General features: G+C 48.3%; 1 protein-coding gene across 1 annotated transcript in view; it reads left to right on the forward strand.

Annotated features, from left to right (window-relative positions):
- Positions 1 to 3,446: 3,446 nt before the first annotated feature.
- GLS (glutaminase) overlaps positions 3,447 to 17,636 on the forward strand; it is a 105,522-nt gene continuing 91,332 nt past the window's right edge. The window contains exon 1 of the mRNA XM_074548199.1: positions 3,447 to 3,883. Within this exon, the coding sequence (XP_074404300.1) occupies positions 3,462 to 3,883 (422 nt within the window). The 5' untranslated portion in view covers positions 3,447 to 3,461. The remainder of the gene's footprint in view (positions 3,884 to 17,636) is intronic.

Here is a 17,636-nt window from a genome sequence, read left to right on the forward strand (position 1 = left end):
TGAGATACGGTGCAGGATTTATGCATCGGTGTAAAAGGTTGCACTTGATATCCAGAAACTATAAGATTTTTTTGAGGAGAAAAAGGAGTTGTCCTCAGCACAGAACTCCTTACTAAGTGCTGTCCAGCCCACATGATTCTATGAATATACTGTATACTGCATACAGTATGCCAATATGTTTCTTTATGTATGTGATTAATTAACATCTGTATTCTTTATTTATTTGACTTTTTTTATTTTTTGTACATGTTCACTTTTGAAGATGTCATTTTATCTAAGGAGGAGTAGTTGGCATATAACTTTGGAATTTACCGTGGTGTGTTTGTGTGCATCCATCTTTCCTCTGTGCTGCTCTGCAGTCAGGACAGTTATATGCCTCCATTCCTGAACACAGTTTGTGCTTACATTGTGTTCTGGAGGGCAAAGGGAGAGCTGAAGAAAGTGAGTTACCATGTCAGAGGGTAAACTTCCCTATTCAGGTGTGCACTTCATGTCTGCAGTTTGCTCTGTGTCCTAGGTGTGTATTAACAAACCAGTCAGTCTCTGTTGTACTGAAACGCTCAGCAAAATGTGAGCTGAAATGTCTACACTGCAGTCTCTTATCACTGTAAACATATCTAATTATTTTATCACTTGATTTGTGGAACAAAGCTTTATAGTAGAAACACCAGTAAAACAACTTTTTATACTATTAAAATGTTTGGTTTTTTTAAAAAAAAATGTTTCTTGAACTGTATGGTACTGTTTCACTTACTGAAGTATCTTACTTTAAGCAATGGAGTTTGCAGCTTTGCTGTTTAGGCATAAGAGATTGAATGTGTAGTTATATTTCCTCTTTCCTGTTGTGTGAGTTAGTAGCACGGATGTTTCTTCAGTTTGTAACATTAACCAGTGCCCTGGTTAGTACCTGAGTAGTTTTCCTGAGACGTGTATGGAACTTGTTAAAGGACAGTTTAAGGTTTGAACTGTACAGCTTGGGCAATAGAAGGTACCAAGCAGCAAACTTTTAGAGATGCAGGAAACATTTGGTTTTCTCCAACATCTGACACCATCAAAAGTTGTGTGTGGGTCACAGAAGAAGCTCTTAAGCTTGCTGGTCTCTTCAGTTAAAGTGAGAGGAAGGAAAAAGAACTTGCTAAGCAGCACGCTGTTTCAGTTGAGTCCAGAATTTATTTTGTAAACACTAATGTATTAAATTTGCTATAAATTAAAGTCTATAACAGTTATATTTTTGAGTTGTAAATACAGTACTTGTGTCACGACCAGTTGGTTATCTCCAGAACGATATTTCAGTTTATAGTCCAACAGGCCATTTCAGTCTCAATAAGCTGGAAGCAATTTTTTTTACTGGTTTGCAGCTGTATGATTTTTATTTTTTTTTTATCCTGGGATGGGGGAGGTGGGAGGTACATTCCAAGATTGCACATACGCTTGGTAATAGCAAATACTCAAGCATTGGTCTTTCCATGACAAAGGTCTTGGTGGACTGCATCCTGGCCAGCCTCTGGAGTCACAGGTAAAGGCTTGCCCTCGTCTGCTCGGGAAGGGTTGCTAGATCCACGGTACTCTGGATCAAAGGCCAGCCCTGCAAATGATGCCTGTTTTATTCACATGTTTATATTGTTGCTTACAAAATAAAATTCACCGTGAGAACTCTTTAGTTTCCCCAGGGTTTGTCCTTTTTGGTTTTTTTTTTAATTGTGTTTTCTAAAAGATGTTAATTTGGGGGGGGGATAGGGGAGGAGGGAGTATCTCAAACTGCAGCTCTCAGTGGAGGAAGCCTTTTCCTGCTCTTGTGGTTGAATCCTCATTTAAGGGTGGCCTCATTATGTGCACAGCCTGCAGGGCTCAGTGGGCCCAGGCAGGAGGGAGGAACTAAAACCTGGGCAGGGTCTGCAGCACTGAGTTCCCTTCCCACCTCCTGCGCTCCTGCTTTTGCGTGTGCTCCGATTTACACGGGGTTGCAAACAGCACAGAGCTGCTAGGATGGGATGGCAGGTGTGTGTGAGTGCTCTTTGGGAATGGGGGAGCCGCAGTGATCCACCCTGTCCCAACTTGCTTTCTGAGCAGCAGCCCACAGCTCTGCTGGGAGGTTGTTAGGGTGCAGAAACTGGAGGGGAGATGAGGCACAAAAAGGGAAAAGCAGCAAAAACTTCAAAGAGAAGGCAGGGGGGAGAACCCCTCCATAAACCTTCAAAACATCCAGATTGCTAAGATGGCATGGAAGTCAGGAGTGGTTTGAAGCAGAGATGGGGTCAGAGTAGGTGCAATCCCCCTGCCTTCTCCCAGTCCAGGGAATAGTAAACATGGAAATTCTGGACCAGTGGCTCAGTGTCTGCTGGCTTTTACCTTGCACTTCAGTGCAATCTTGCCCTGTTCTGGGAAAGAGGAGAAGGGAGCAGCTACACACACTCTTGTGTTGAACGTACAAGGATGGGGTTGGGAACATTCCATGTTATTGGTCCGTCAGGCTGCACACAAGTATAACTGGAAAACCTTTAAATGTCTGCTTTTTCTAATTTGCTGCAGGCTGAGCAGTAGCTGCCTTAAGTTCAGTGAGAAGCCAGTGGTGTTGGAAGGGCACCGTGCTGCTGGAGCCCACACGTTTGCTTCAGGCCTGCCCACAGAGTCAGTGTCTTACCAAGCTGTGGCATCCTGGGTTGGAAAGCATTGTTGAATGGGGCAACTTACACAAGGGTCATTAATGCTCACTTGAAGCTTCAGGAGGTACAGCCAAAATTAAGATTTTATTGCTGGCTACCTGCCAAAGCTCTTCTCTTTTCCTAAATAAGCATTTGATATGAGGGTCAGCCAGGAGGGCCTTCGTCTGTGGCTGAGCCTCCACTCACAGCAATGACTTTGCCCACGATAACAACTGCAGAACTCATTTCCTTCCCATTTTCCTTTCAAAATACAGAGAACTCATACACAGCACCAGTATCAGACATGATGGAAGCATGTCAACAGCTCCTGGTTGAGGCAGGAAAGCTTGGAACTGTGGCAATTGGGATTTGGGAACTCTGGTTTGGATCTGGGCCCCTGAGGCCATGAGGGGAGCACAGCATGCTCAGTGCACCCTGCTCCGCTCCCTCCCTTGAGTGTGGAGCTATTTTCCAGCTGAACAGCATCATTCCAGGCACCTCCATGCTGGCATCAGGATGTGGTTTTGGGGTGCCAGCTGGCAGAAGGAGGGGTGTATGCCCCCAGCCAGAGCTGGCAGGGCTCGTGTTGTTCCCAGCCTGGAGCTGGGGTGCAAGTGGGTCGCACTGTGGAGCTTGCTGGCTGTCTCCTTAAGCAGGGAAATGAGGAGAAATGCCGAGAGGCTCTTTTGTGCTGTACAGAAGGGTTGAAAAGATGTTGTGCTGCAGTGATTCAGTGGGGAAAGGATAAATCCCTCACATACACCTACGCACCACCACGAGAAAGAACTCCGTGGGCAGAGAAGGAGCAGAACATGAAATATGAATTTCCTCGAGCTGCTCGGGAGGGATGGCTTCCCAGAGCCCTTCCCCCGGCGGCTCTGGGCTCCCCCTGCCTGGCTGAGCCGGGATGAAGGCCAGCCCTGCAGGGCAGGCCCCAGGTGGGGCTGCTTGCCCTGCCCCTCAGTGCACCTGCAGCCCCGGGCGAGGGCGAGGCCCCCTCACAAGTGTGGGGTTTTGGGCTGTGGCTCTCAGCCGAGGACAGGGCTCCAGCTGACTGGCCGTGCCTGGCTGAGCTGGCAGTGCTTCAGGGCTGAGGGGGATGCTGGAGGTGCTTCCCCCTGTGGGAAAGCTTGGGAAGCCCTACCAAAACTTTGGGTCATCAGATGGTGCTCCAGACACCTGCTGACTCCAAAACCACCACTCAGCCTGAGTCCTCATGCTCCTGTCTTCCTATTCTTTGGGTAAGTGTGCAACAAATACTGCTTTTGACCATTAAAAAAAAATATTTGGAGGTCTTCAAATCATGTTTGTTTGAGGTGCACACTGCCTGTGATGAGTGAGGCAGGGGCCTCATGGTGCCTGGGGCACACAGAGTCTCTGGAGAAGCCATAGCAGCAAAGGTAATCACTGCTGGTATGGGCAGATTTAATTTACATTGCAAGAGGTTTTATTCAATTCTATTTGCTTTCTTAAATATTTTATATTACTTCTCAGTAAATTTGAATTCCTCCTATGTCTATGGAGCGTATGGGGATGCAGTCAATTTCTTATTACCTTGGGGATTTCAGACAGCTTCATTCTCAAAGCTATTTAGAAAATTATTTAATCACCTTGGAAAATCCAAGCCAAAAAATCTTGTGTTTACTTATTACTCGGTTGTAAATTTGTGATGCAAAACATAGCAGTACTGGGTTGTAACACTGCAGATAAGCCTCCATTGAAATCCAGTGCCAAAATTTAAAAAAAAAAAAAAAAAAAACAAAACCTAAAAACCACATTAACTCTCTGCATGCAGTGACACGAATTTAGATGAATTTTTGCATCATAAGGTTGGGCAGGAATTTCCGAGGTTTCTGTGGAGCCGAGTAACCCGCAGATGCAGGGTAGCTGGTTGTGACACACTGAATTAGGATGTGACCATATTTACGCATTTTGAAACCCCGTAATGACTCATCCCCATGCCGTTAGAAGTCTGCTCTTCGTAAATGTGTGCTTGGCTGCTGTGAAGGGGCCATGTGAACGCCCACGGGACCTGGGGAAGGCAGCCCTTCCTCCCGCCGCCTCCGGCGGGCAGGGAATGGAGGCAGGCATGCTGCTTGGCAGTGGGTGCCTGTCTGTGACCTCCGTTCTCCTCCCACTGGTCACCAAAATGGGATTTGCATGGACACCAAGCCGCTACCAGAGGGAGCCCTTAGGTTCAGCATTGCCATAAGAAGAAGTGTGAGCTGGTCCCACCCTGAATACAGAAATATTGGGGGACACATTCTTGTGTTTGGTAGGGACCTATGGAAGTCCCCCATCTCCGTGCTTGGCACCACAGTTCGCTGGACTTGAGACATGTATAAGAACGGCCTTATTTTTAAAGGACAATATCCAGCTTTCCCCCCACACTCTGGGTGTCTGGTGAACGAACTGCTGAGCCTGGCAAGGGGCACGGCCCCAGCCTGGGCTTGACGTGGGCTCCCACTGGTTTTGGTGGAGCGGTGTCAGCCCGACGCCCACACGGCAGCCTCAGGATCCGCCCTGCACTCATTCAGGAGCTGCAGCTTCTCCGCCACGCTCACACTGAGCTCAGAGCATCCCTCTCGTATCTCCCCTCCCTGGCTCCCTTCCAGCCTCTCCGTGTGCGCCCGGTTATTACTGTAGCATCCAGCATGTTTTACTTCATATTCATCTCCCTTGCACATACCGGCCCACTCATGTATTAGATCCGAATCCTTTTTTTTTTGTTCCCTTTTTTTCCGGCTTGTTGCTCGACAGAGCGATGAGGCACGACACGCTGCGTGTTGTGACACATCCTGACAGGTCCCGGCGGCACGGCGTGCCGGGCTCGGAGCTGCCATCTCCCCGTGTCCTCTCTTCCCACTGGCCAGACCCGCTGCTTCCCAGCAGCAGCTGCCTCCAGGGAAGCAGAGGAGAGTGTTGGATGCTATGGGTGGTGATGGCACCCAAGGTGTCTTGGCTTTTAACGTGCCTCCTTGCCAAAGCAGGGGAAAGGCAAGGAAAAACACAGCCACTCGATATTCCCAAAGCCTTGCTTGCTCTCTTCTTGGATCATGTTTCATTCTCTCAGGTGGTGGTGGCTGTGTTGGCTGGAGGAGGCTCCATAGGGATGGTTTGGGCTATGCTGGGTTCCCTGATGTATTGGTAGCACTGGCAGAAGTGAAGTGCCAGAAACAGTGTGAATACAGAGTTTTCAAATTATTTTGGTGTGTTAGGCATGTGGCCAGTTTTGAAGGGCTTGTCACTGTGCTCCTCAGAAGGATAAGAAAAGCTTTTGACACTGGATAGGAACAAAGAGATGTGAATGGGAAGGAGAATGGAGTGTATCTTACCAAGGAGCTGCTGTGACTGCCTGGGGAAGGCAGCACTGGTGCATGGCTGCAGTGGGAGTGGAGGAGGGAACATTTTCTGAAATACTGCTTTTTGATTTGCTGATTTTCCTCCTCTGAAGTGACCTACTCGAAAGGCTAAAACTAATTCTTCTGGTTGGTGGAGTCTGGGTTTTATTTAAATCTGAGGAGGAAAAAAGTCAAAATTATATTCAAAGTGGCCATCTTAAAGTATGCATCCACTGCAGGAGATTCCTGATGTAGCTGTGTATGTTTTAACTATGAGATAGAGGAGAAATAATGTCAGTGCTTGAAACCAAGTTTACATCTCAACCTCATGCAAGCATCTTTCTCTTGGTGGCCAAAGCAATCCCTTGGGTGTCAATGGACTGGGATCCCATCTTGCTGCCCAAAGTTTCCTTCCCTCAAATAGAGATGAGCTGGCCTGGAGAGCAGCAGACACTCTGCATATTGCTTTGTTGGCTCTCCACTCATGGCAGCTGTTTCATTTCACCCTTTGCTGTGCCCAGCAGTGGCCAGACAGTGCTGGGTCTCAGGCTGGACACTTGCTGAGGTGGATTTGTTTGTTTTCTATCCATTTCCATGCCTTTGGAGGCAGTGAAAGGATCAATGTGAACTCCACAGCCAAGACAGAGCCAGTGAAGCAGGTGGCAAGCTGGCATCGGGTGCAGGGAAGAAAAAAATCCTTCGAACCCAACTGAAAGCCTTTTAATTACAACAAAAGATTAGATCAACAAGGTATTACAACAGGTGGTTAAATCCTGCGGCTAAACAGTCCAGGCTTTGTTCTCCGAGTCTGATGCATGAAGAGAAACTTTCTACAGGGCAAACAAGGGATGCTGAATGCATGGCATTAAATGTTTATTAAGGTAACACAGCAGAACTGGCCCCTGCATTTCACAGGGAGAGAGCAGAGACATGCAAATACGAAGCTCACATCGATAGGTGCTCTCCAATGGTGTCAAAAGTTTGCGTTCCCATGGGATGGCGAGAGGCTGATTTGGTTTGCTGCTTGCTGGGGCTGTGCTGGAGCTCCTGGCGGCCCTGTGCACCCAGGAGGGGGACACTGAGGGACTGGCACTGCCTGGCTTCCTTGTGTCCTGCCCCTGCCTGGCAGGGAGGCTGGCACAGCCATCACTCCCCCTGCTCTACATCCTCTTTGTTAAATTAATAGGATGTGTTTTGCTCCTCGTGGACTGTGGTATTTGCAAAGACCTTTAAAGTGTGCATTGTTAAGGGTTCTGGGCAGTTCTGCAGCCATGCTGGGGAAAGGGGTTGGACGTGCTGCTGATCCTGTTCCCAAACCCCATGAGGTGCAGCTGAAGGGCCTGCCAGAGGTGCCTTTGTTGATGAGCTACATCTCAACTTTCATACGCATTGCACCTTATTTCAGTCTCCTGATCTCACACACCTAAACCTCAGGACGTGCACCTGATGGAATGAGTTCAGAGGAGAGCCACAGATGTGGTCAAAGGGCTGGGCCACCTCTCCAATGAAGATGGGCAGAGCTAGTTCAGCCTGGAAAAGAGGAAGCCTTGAGGAGCCTTATAGCAACCTTTCAGTAGCTAAAGAGGGCCCACAAGAGAGCTAAAGAGGGCTGTTGGCAAGGGCAGGTAGTGACAGGACAAGGGGTAATGGCTTCAAACTGACAGAGGGCAGGTTTAGATTAGTTATTAGGAAGGAACTGTTCCCCATGAGGCTCTGGCACAGGCTGCCCAGAGAAGCTGAGAGTGTCCCATCCCTGGAAGGGTTCAAGGCCGTGCTGGATGGGGCCCTGCAGGGGATGAGGCCAATGCAATGGGGATGTGCCCTCACTGCAGCTGAGCTTTGCACTGAAGACAAGGACTTGGGGAAACAGGTGAGTGTTCTGCCTGCTCTCACAAACACAAATGATACCAGGTAAAGGAAGCCCTATTCAGAATTGTTCAAATTCTCCTTTCAATTAAGGCTGGAGAGAGAAAAAGAAAAAAATGGAAAGAAGAGACCCACCACTGTACGGTTTGGTTGCTTTGCTCTAGTCTGCATTCAGCAGAATCTGGGGAAATGACTGTCTTCCTGAAAGACAACCTTTAATCAGAAAAAAGTCCAACCTAAAATCCTCATTGAAGTGCTCCAAAGGGAGGAGGAATTGGATTACCTATGGCTGTACACTGGGAGAAAAAAAGCCAAGCTATCATCTGGTGTTTTTAAAACATCAGCAGGGACACCATTTCAGGAGGCAGGTGACTGTGGCAGGTCCCAGAGCAGTGATGCAGCTCTCCCACAGAGTGGGCACTGCAGGCACAGGCCCAGCTCCAGCGTCACTGCCAGCGCAGGATCCCTGGGAAGCAGCGCTGTTCCGCGCCTCGGCACCGCCTGCTATTTTCTGCAGAATGAGGAAAACGCTCTTGCCTGACCCAGGGGCTCCTTCCCCCTGGGAGAGCACAGATGGTCTCCTGGTGAAGGTGTGGGCCTGGAAATCGGGAGCTCTGGATGCCTTTCCCGGCTACATCAGAAACTTGCTATGTGGCACCACCTACTTCTACGCCCACATTTCCTCCTACTCCTTCTCTCTTGCTCGCTGCTTTTTCCAGACCTTTCACCTCGCTGCTCGAATGTGTTTTTCCTTTTGCAGAGTGCTTTTCTCAGACTCCAGAGCCTCCTGGTGTGCTGTCACCAGTACCTGGACCAGACACCCACTCCTGCCCAGGCTTCCTCTGCCTCTTCACCCTTCCCATCAAATCTCTCCCTTCCCTTGTAGGGCTGCTGCTGTTTGATGTCTCCTCCTGACACTGCTCATGGCCAGAATTCACCTTGCTCCTCTCTGGGAGTGTTGTTCTCAGTCTCCCACAGGCAGAGTGCTCAGAGGCAGAGCTGAGGTGGGTTCTGGGGGCAGAGGCAGCAGCAGGCAGGCTGTAGCCCCTGCTCGGGCAAGCCTGCTGGCAGGAGTGCTGGGAAATCGATGGATGTGACTCACAGCCTGACTCAGCCCATGGGTTTTCTGCTCTGGACTGAATGAAACCCTCAGAGCTGGGACCTGCTCGTTCTCTTGGTTGCGTTTGTCCTGAGGCTCTGGGTTTTGCTGAAATTTGTTGCTTCAAGGTGATACTCCCCATTTTTGGCTGGAAGCATGTGCTTCATGGAGCAGGCACTGCCTAGCTAATAAGCCTGGGACAGGTTTTTTCTTCCTTAAAGATGACCTGTGTGACTGTGCATCCCCTCTCCAAGGGCTCTTTGCAAAGGCTTTTCTTTCTGTGCTCCATCCAAGCTGGCTGTGAACATCAATTGATATTGAGTGACTAATCACAACATGCCAGTTATTTATTGTGCCTAAAAAGGATGAGATGTGCACTCCTGAGTCAAAACATCTGCAGGATTTCTAAAGCCAGATGTACTCTGTGCTGCCAGGCATGTGTTGCTGCTCCTGGTCATCCAAGGGCTGGATCAAGGTGGTGAGCCAAGATCAGCAGTGCCCACATGTCAGCAGTGCCAAACCCTTCAGCAGCATCCTCAGCAGCTGCTGTTACAGCTCACTGCTGAGAGCGAGCACCAGGGACAGTGTGGGGCTCACTTGGAGGCATAGCCCTGTTTCTCTGGCGCTCCCACTCGGGATGAGATTTGGGATGAGACTCAGGCTTGCTCCAACCCATGTTGATGCAGCTTGTGCCCCTTGGAGAGCTCTGTTCCAGCAGTCCCATCCCTCAAAGTCCCCCTTGGTCAGATTTTACCTTGGGCACAAACAGCAGTGGCTCTGTGACTTCAAATCCCAGCAGGAGCCTCCCCTTGATGGAATGAGAGTGGATCTGTTGGGGCAGGAACCTGGGTAATTAATTGAGTATTTTAGTGGTGGAGTATGGGAACGCAGTGGATGCTCCAGTCCTGGTCTCCAGCCAGGAGTTTGGTGGGCAGACTCATGAAGCACAATGTCATCTGGATCCAAATGTCCAGGGAGTCTGAGAACACCAGTGGTCCACTCCAAAGAGGAGTGTGCTTAGGAGTGGAGACCAGAGGCATTTCCTCCCTTCAAAACACCAGGGTGAGGAAAACTGGCTCACCTAGTCTGCAGAGAAAAGCTGGAAATGACGGAAAGAAGCAATGCCAGCAGGATAAGGGGATGCCAGGGTATAACCCTCGAACCTACAGTTCACAGCTTTCATTTTTCTGGAGCAACCCAAAGGTGGGACAAGCCTGGTGGCGCTGGGAGCGAGGTCTGAAGCTGGTGGCATCCCCACACACCGCAGAAGGGCAGGGAGAGAGGAGCAGCTTGGGAATGTGTGGCAAAGCAAAAGGTGAACCACAGGACTGGGTGAAAATATCTCTACTTTTCATAACCCAGCAATCCGTCTTGCATGTAAATGAGGTGTCTGGAGTGTTCCCACTACCATCAGCAGGATTTCTATCTGCCTGCAAGAAAGGGAGCTGGGTAGGAACCTTGTGTTACTGAATAATCTTGCAAGGGGAGAAAATACAAGAACTAATTAAATTAAATCTTATTTAATGCTTGGCTCAGGGATAGGATGGTAATAAAAGAAGAGAAACTGTTTCCTTGTTGTAATATGGTGGAGCATTAATTAAGGGAAAAAAAGGCCCCAAATGGTTGTGATGCCAAGCTGCATTAATATCCAGCTGTTGTGCTTTGCATCTGCTGGAGTGCCGAGGCAGTCCTTTAAAAGATGAGGCTTTGGGTTTGCATAAACAAAAGCAAGGATCAAGGCTGAGGGACAGCAAATCAAAGGGAAAGCAGAGGGGCAGGAGACAGAGTTTATTACGGACCACCAGAGCAGAACACAAACCCCTGGTCCTTCAGGCCTCTCCTGCTGCCACTGCAGCCTCCAGCAAGGCTTCTGCTCAGGGGAACTGATGGGGCTTTTCCTTCCCCTGCTCAGCAAAAGAGGTGGCCGCTAGCTGATGAGAAAAACAAGGGAATATTACTTCATCCCTAAACCTGCAATCTTTTGATCTAGAAACTGAGGATTCAGAAATGTCTTTTTACCTTTTAAAAACATTATACAATTAATGCACAAATATTTTTATCAAAGTATTTTGATCATTTGTTTTGTGATTTTAATTTATGCATGTATTGTAAATTTGAAGAAAAATCTTAGATTATCTAGGACCTTCTTGAGACAGAAACATGCCTTTGAAATATTTGGATTTTCTAAATCTGATATTTCTTTTTGTCCTTGGAGATCAGCTGGTTCAGAAAGAATTCAGCAAACTTCTGTGATAATACATCACATACTAACCAAATCAGGCTTCAGCAGACATTATGTGACGATGGTGTTTTATAAACCCAACATATGATAGAGAGATAAAGTTCAGGATGGATTTCAGGATTCTTATAAAATGTCACAAAGGAAAATAATCTGTAGCTGCTGAATTAGAGCAAACTCAAATATTTTCAGTTTTTCATAAACTGGAATTTGGAAAAATCTTTTTCTACTTATTATTTTTTAAATTATTGTAATTTTTTTTTTTAATTTTAGAATGCTTGAGGAAAATCTGTTTAGTGTGTGCAGATGTTTTACCATTCCAACTTCTGTCATCCCTGTAAAGGGGGTGCATTACATGCTTTACAATTACCTATACATCATACTATGATGTAAGAGCTTCAGCTATTTTTATTTTTAATTTTTTAATTAAGAGTGGTTTGGCTAGATACTGATTAATCTCCCTTGCCTTTGTTTCTAGATCAAAGTGCCTCATGTTCATGTTGTAACGAAACAGTTTGACGACTTCACTGGGGCACAAACAGGAGCCACTTTGATCTAGAACAAAGAAAAGATGTCTTGAACAGCACCAGATAACAGCTGCTCTTTGTGATTGTAATGGCAAGTAAAAGGAGAATATTTCAACTATTATTCCTGTCATAATATGACATGATAGAGGAACTACTTCTGACATGTAATTTAATAGGTAAAAATAATATTATTAGAATGAAACTCCATAAAATAAGATTTTTTTTTTTAATGGAGGAGCCTTCATTTATAAAGTGGCAGCTTTCATCAGTATGCATGTTTCACCAACAGCTGAATTCTGTTGTGAGTGCCTTTGTGACAGAAAATACTTAGTTTGACCAAAAATTAAGGAACAGCTGTCGTTAGTTTGGGGTCCTCACTGTGCAGCCCCTTGGGATGCAGAGATGCTCTGGCAGATGTGCCCTGTACCAGGGGACAGGTCAAGAGCTTTGCCCTGCTGGGACTAGGAGGGGGATGCTGGCCACCACTGAAACGTGGGGAAGCTGCAGGATTTCTTCCAAAAAGAAGAGTTTTCTTTGCTCAGGCTTTTGCCAGAGCTGCATGTAACCAGGCCCTGGAGTCTCAGGATGTGACTTTGTGACCTCACCTTGTGGCTCTGACTAATGTCTCTCCCTGGGACACAGAGCGCTGCTGTGGGAAGGGTAGGTTTCCTCAGCCCACCACAGCTGGGGTCTTGCTGTCCTCACTCCAAAATCAAAGACTCTGCCTTGCTGCCAGCCGTGGTGTTGTGTGGCCATGACCTGTTAGACATCCCCCTGTGTCCCCTGGCAGGTGCCAGGGCAGGCAGGGACCCGATACAGCCCTTCCCCATGTCCCTGCAGCCTGGCCACCAGCACACCTGGAGGCACACACCTGGAGGCACGGCCAGGACCAGAGAGGCTTCCTGGGATTTGGGGCAGGAGGCCCGGTCTGCTCCCAGGCAGCAGGCAAAGTTTGCTGGAACTCCAGGAGCTGTCAGCAGGGTTGCTGGCCAGCCTTAGCCACAGGTGCTGCAGTGAGGAGCAGCAAACAAAAACCAAAATTATTTAGTGTGTGTAAATTGTCTCCTGAAACAGGCGTTTGGCAACCCTAATGGTTTTCTGCATGCCGGGGTGTATCCAGGCACTAAAATAAGTCAGGATGTAGGAGGGATGGGAGGTGGGAGATAGGGAAGACTCTTTTTATATTACTCCCCTTGCTATATTAAGAGGCACTGTTCCCTTTCCTGGCTTGAGAAAAAGCTCTCCCTCGCCTTGCAGTCGGTCTCCCATCCTGGTTTAACTGCTCACAGAGCAGGACTTAGAGATCCTCGTTCCTGGCCCCACCACTTGCATCCCTGTGACCTGCAGGGATGTGAGGAGGCCCTGGCCAAGCCTGGCTGCAAGGGTGAGGCTGTGGCAGTGCTGTTAGCTGACGCCAGGCTGCAGGGGTTGCCAGTGTCCTGAGAGAATACAGGTAACTGAGCATCAGAGGGAGGTCCTGCTCTTCCCAGAGAAGGGTGGGCTGGCCAAGGGGATTGCTTCTTGCTTCTCTCCTTATTTTTTTCCCTCCTCTTTCCGCCACCCAAGGCTCGCAGCTGGGTGTTGCTGGGGGTGAGGCTGACAGGGGGTGGATGTGCATGTTTTAAATCATGGCACTGAGCCCAGAGCTTTTTGCATGGGTGGTGCCTTAGTACTGTAGAAATCCAGAGAAATAAATAACTAATCACTGACTCTGATAAAGTCTCTGCTCATGGCTGGCTACTACAGGTGAACTTCATCCCTCAACAACGACAATTTACAAGCGCTGCAGGCACTCTGTAACTCCTGTCCTTGGAAAAGAATCAATGAGATGTTTAACCAGTGACCTCCCCGTAGCTCTGGAGTTGCACCGGCTCTGCTGACACGACTCTCGCCTCGCAGGCAGCCCGGCACTGCTGGAAGCCGACAGCAGTGACGAGGAACTGAGAGCAGGCTGTTTTCTTCCCGGCGTCAGTGGGAGTAGGGAGTGGGCGATGCTGCTCCCCCGCTTGTCACAGCTGTTGTTTGCCGCCTGAGCGAGGGGAAGGGATGCAGGCACGGAGAAAGCTGGATCCCACTGAACTGCTGTGCCCCAGGCTCCCTCCAAAGCCCAAACCCATGCCAATCCATCCCAGTGCTCAGAGCAGTAATTAATGGGTGTTACAGAGCCCCCGAACAGAGGAGCTCAAGTGAAAAGCAAAGCAGAAACACGGATGGCCCCAGGTGCCCTTGCAGTGCCTGGCAGGTTTGGCATGGCTGGCTGGGAACCCTGGGCTCCTGGCCACAAAGAGGATGGGAGCAGAGGCTGTGCCTGAGGTCAGGGAAAGCTGGAAAACACCCCGAGCTGTTTCTCTGAATGTAAAGATTTATTGTTTTTCCATAAGCCTAACTACCAGGTTGCAGTGGAGGTGACTGTAGCTTTTAGTTCACCAGGGTTTAGGATGAAAAGCACGGCAGGGGAGTGATCCCACAGGGACATGTGTGGATTTATTCACCCTGCTTATTGATGTTTGTGGGCTACAGCCTGAGCAGAACAGCTGAAATTACACTCTTTGTGTAGATATCGCTATTAACATCTACCCTTAATGACAGTGTCATCATTCCTACACAAATTACTTCAACAGACAAAATGCAGAGGGGGGGTCCCTGCAGTCAGAGCATCCTGCTCCCTCCTCCTCCTCCTCCTCCTCACTGCTTGGTGTGTGAGCCAGCTGCTGTGGCAGAGCCACATCCCCAAAATGCTCTCCTTTTCTTCAGTAGTGCAAAGGGAGTAAAACATGAGGTTCAGGGTGCTCCATGGTTCATCCTCATACTGGGATACAGTGGAAACAACCCTTGCCTCTGTATTTCTGGCACGTGTAGGGATGTTGTGCTGATGACTGCGCTGTGAGGAGGAGGAGGGAGCAGGATGCTCTGACTGCTACCCACAGGAGTGACAGCTCTTTGCTGGGGCACACCCAGTCCCTGTAAAACGATGGCAACTTCCAGGAGTGTAGGAAAGACATTAAGGAGCATTTATCAAAACTCAGTAATGACAAATTAACAAATTCCTCAGTGGTGTCTAGAGATTTCCCCCCGTGCTCTCATCATGTAAATGCTGATTTACTCAGGAAAACCCAATGCATATTTTAAAGCTTTATATGCCATTGTCATAACTTTGAGTACTAATTCCAGAAATTATCCACTCCCATTGCTGGAACAACACCCCACCAATTTTCCACAGTAAGGACTGTGTTTGCCTTGTATTGTGCTTTGAATAAGATCAAGGTGTCCTATAGAGCCTACAATATCAGGAGACAACTAATACAGTATTTTTCAACAGGAATGTTTCTAGGGGTAGAAAATAAGCCATTTGTTAGCCATTACATCCATGTAACTGTCATCCTGAATTTTATTCCCTTTTTTTCTTCCTTCTTTCCTCACTCTGTCACTTTTTCTCAAGCTCTCTAGAAACAGCTCCTGGTGCTAAACGAAGCCCCAGTCTGACAGTGTGACTATTGAGTACATCCAAGATTTCTTCCTGCAATATCAGGTGTGCTTTGAGGATTAGACAGCAGAGCCCTCACCAGATGCCTTTGCTATCAAGCTTCATGAAATCTGCTCTGACAGGGGCAGGCGATCCCCGCTCAGAGCCTGCTGACAGGGCTGTCTGCCTTGTGATGCTCAGCTTTATTTTTGGAGCGCTCAGTGTCTTCAATGTGTTAGGTTCTGAGATGCCATTTTGCTTTTTCCAAAAATAAATTCACAGTCTTTGTAGTTGAGGGCAAAAATGCCAAGATTGTATTTTTCTTTCCATTGTTTAAGAGAAGACAGAACAATTATCTTCTAAAGTTACTTTTTTATGTATTTCAAAGAAGGAAGAAAAGGCATGAGGTCCTTTTTGCTCTGCAGATCACCTTGAATTCCCATTTGCCATTCCCACACCACCCTCTTGGTCCTTGATGAAAGGAACCAAAATACAGTGACTTTTTACTGCTTGGTTTGTTTTTCGTTTTTTGTTGGTTTTTTTTTTTTACACTTTGCTCCCCATCTGAAATCAAAGTGTTCCTGGTGCAGCTGGGAGAGGGGCAGCAGCTGATCCCTGTTCCCCAGGGACTGTGCTGTTACATTTCCTCTGGGCAGGATGGGATGCAACCGGTCCCTCCTTGGGCTCCCCACTCAGAGTCTTTACTAAAATTTCTCTTCTAAAAAGAAGGCAGAAATCATGTTTAAGTAGATTCTACATTTTTACTTGCTTTCTTTTTTGCTGTGCTGAGGACTTCCCTTGGAAAAAATGGAGAAGGGAAGATGTAAGAGGACAGATGTTACCACAGTGCCTCAGGCTTTGGTGAGAATCAAAAGCCTCCCTTGTGGTCACTGGAAATTGGTAGCAGAAGGTAAAGGTGGGTGACACTGGCTTTTGCTTTGCTGTTTGCATGAAATTTGTCTGTGCTGATATTCAGGTCAGCAGCACATCAGCACTCCTGTAATGCCAACTCAGGCTCTGTTCATGGCAGAGGGGCTCCCAAATCCTGGACAAGATTTGTTCTCCTGTCCAGGCTGCAAAATCATTTAATTCATTGTGGGCACAGCTGGGTCGTGAATCACATCAACAAAGAGATTTTATGGGTTTCCTTGCTGTTGTAAGTAGGTGGGTGTAGGCACACAGTTTGTGGTGGTTGGGAGTGGGGCCCAGCCCCATCCCCAGTGGGCACAGCTGTGAGCAGCAGGTGAGCAGCACTGACAGCAACGAGCCATGGAGTGTCAGGGGCACTGAGCAACCACCACAGGGAACAGAGGGCACACAGGAGCCATGCATCAACATGAGGGGATAAAAGGCTGGGCTGAAGAACAAGAAGGGCAGATGCTTTCAGTCTTCTGAAGTGGTGTGACTCTGTACATTGTGGCTGGCTCAACTGTGACATTTGCTGCACCAGGTGGGAAATAAAAAGGTATGTGGCACTTAGGGACATGGTTTCACGGTGGATGTGGCAGTGTTAGGTTCATGGTTGGGCTCAGTGACTGCAAGTCTTTTTCAATCTAATTGATTCTGTAATTCCAAGGTAAATAAAAAGGAACATTTAGATATCAAATATGTTGTTAATATCACAAATGGTGTACATTGCCAGTGGGATTTGACCTAAGGAACTGACTCTCAGTGTGGCTGTGCACAGATGGATTGAGGTGTTTAACTTGGGAGTGTTTGATCAGGCTTGCTCTAATCAGGTTTACCAGACTTGGCCTTTCTTTTCCCTTCATTTGTTTAGCTATGGGCTGAATTGATTTTTAATTAAACGGACTAGGACCACATTCCAAGTGAAATTGACCATTTTCTCAAGCTAAATAAATGTTTGAAAAAGGGTTTAGGCTGGTTCAAGAGTCAGCGGCGGGGGAGATGCTGGTGCTGGGGGGACAGCCAGAAGCCCCATCCCTGCGCCAGGTGTCTGTGGGCTGCCTCCCCTCCACAGAGCGCTGCCGCGGCTCTCGGGGCCCGGGGCTCCCCACCGAGCGTGGCTTTGCTGCTCGGAATGGCTGCGGCTCCTGCTGCGAGCGGAGCCAGCAGCGCCCGCGCCTTGGCATCCCCGCTGCGAGCGGCTCCTGCGCGCCGCACCAGCGTCACTCCCTGACACGCAGCTCCCTCCCCGCGCCCGAGCGAGAGAACAAATGTTCCCCCATTCAGGCACAGCCAAGGGGCTTTCAGCAGCTCTCAACAGAGAGGGAGGGCTGCTGGGGAGAGCGGCTGAGCGCCAAGATGCTGCAGAGAGGCGAGGCTGAAAATCTGTGCTCAAAGGCCGCTGAGGTGTGAGCCTCCACCAATGGGACAATAAATATCCCATCTTATCCCATACCCCACCAATGTGCCCTTTGATCACAGATAAAATTTGCAATGAAAAAATATTTAAACCAAAAAAAATTGAGTGTTGCGCAAGGCCCTGGGAAGGCTCT

Source organism: Zonotrichia albicollis, chromosome 10, assembly GCF_047830755.1.
Source record: "Zonotrichia albicollis isolate bZonAlb1 chromosome 10, bZonAlb1.hap1, whole genome shotgun sequence".
NCBI lineage: Eukaryota > Metazoa > Chordata > Aves > Passeriformes > Passerellidae > Zonotrichia > Zonotrichia albicollis.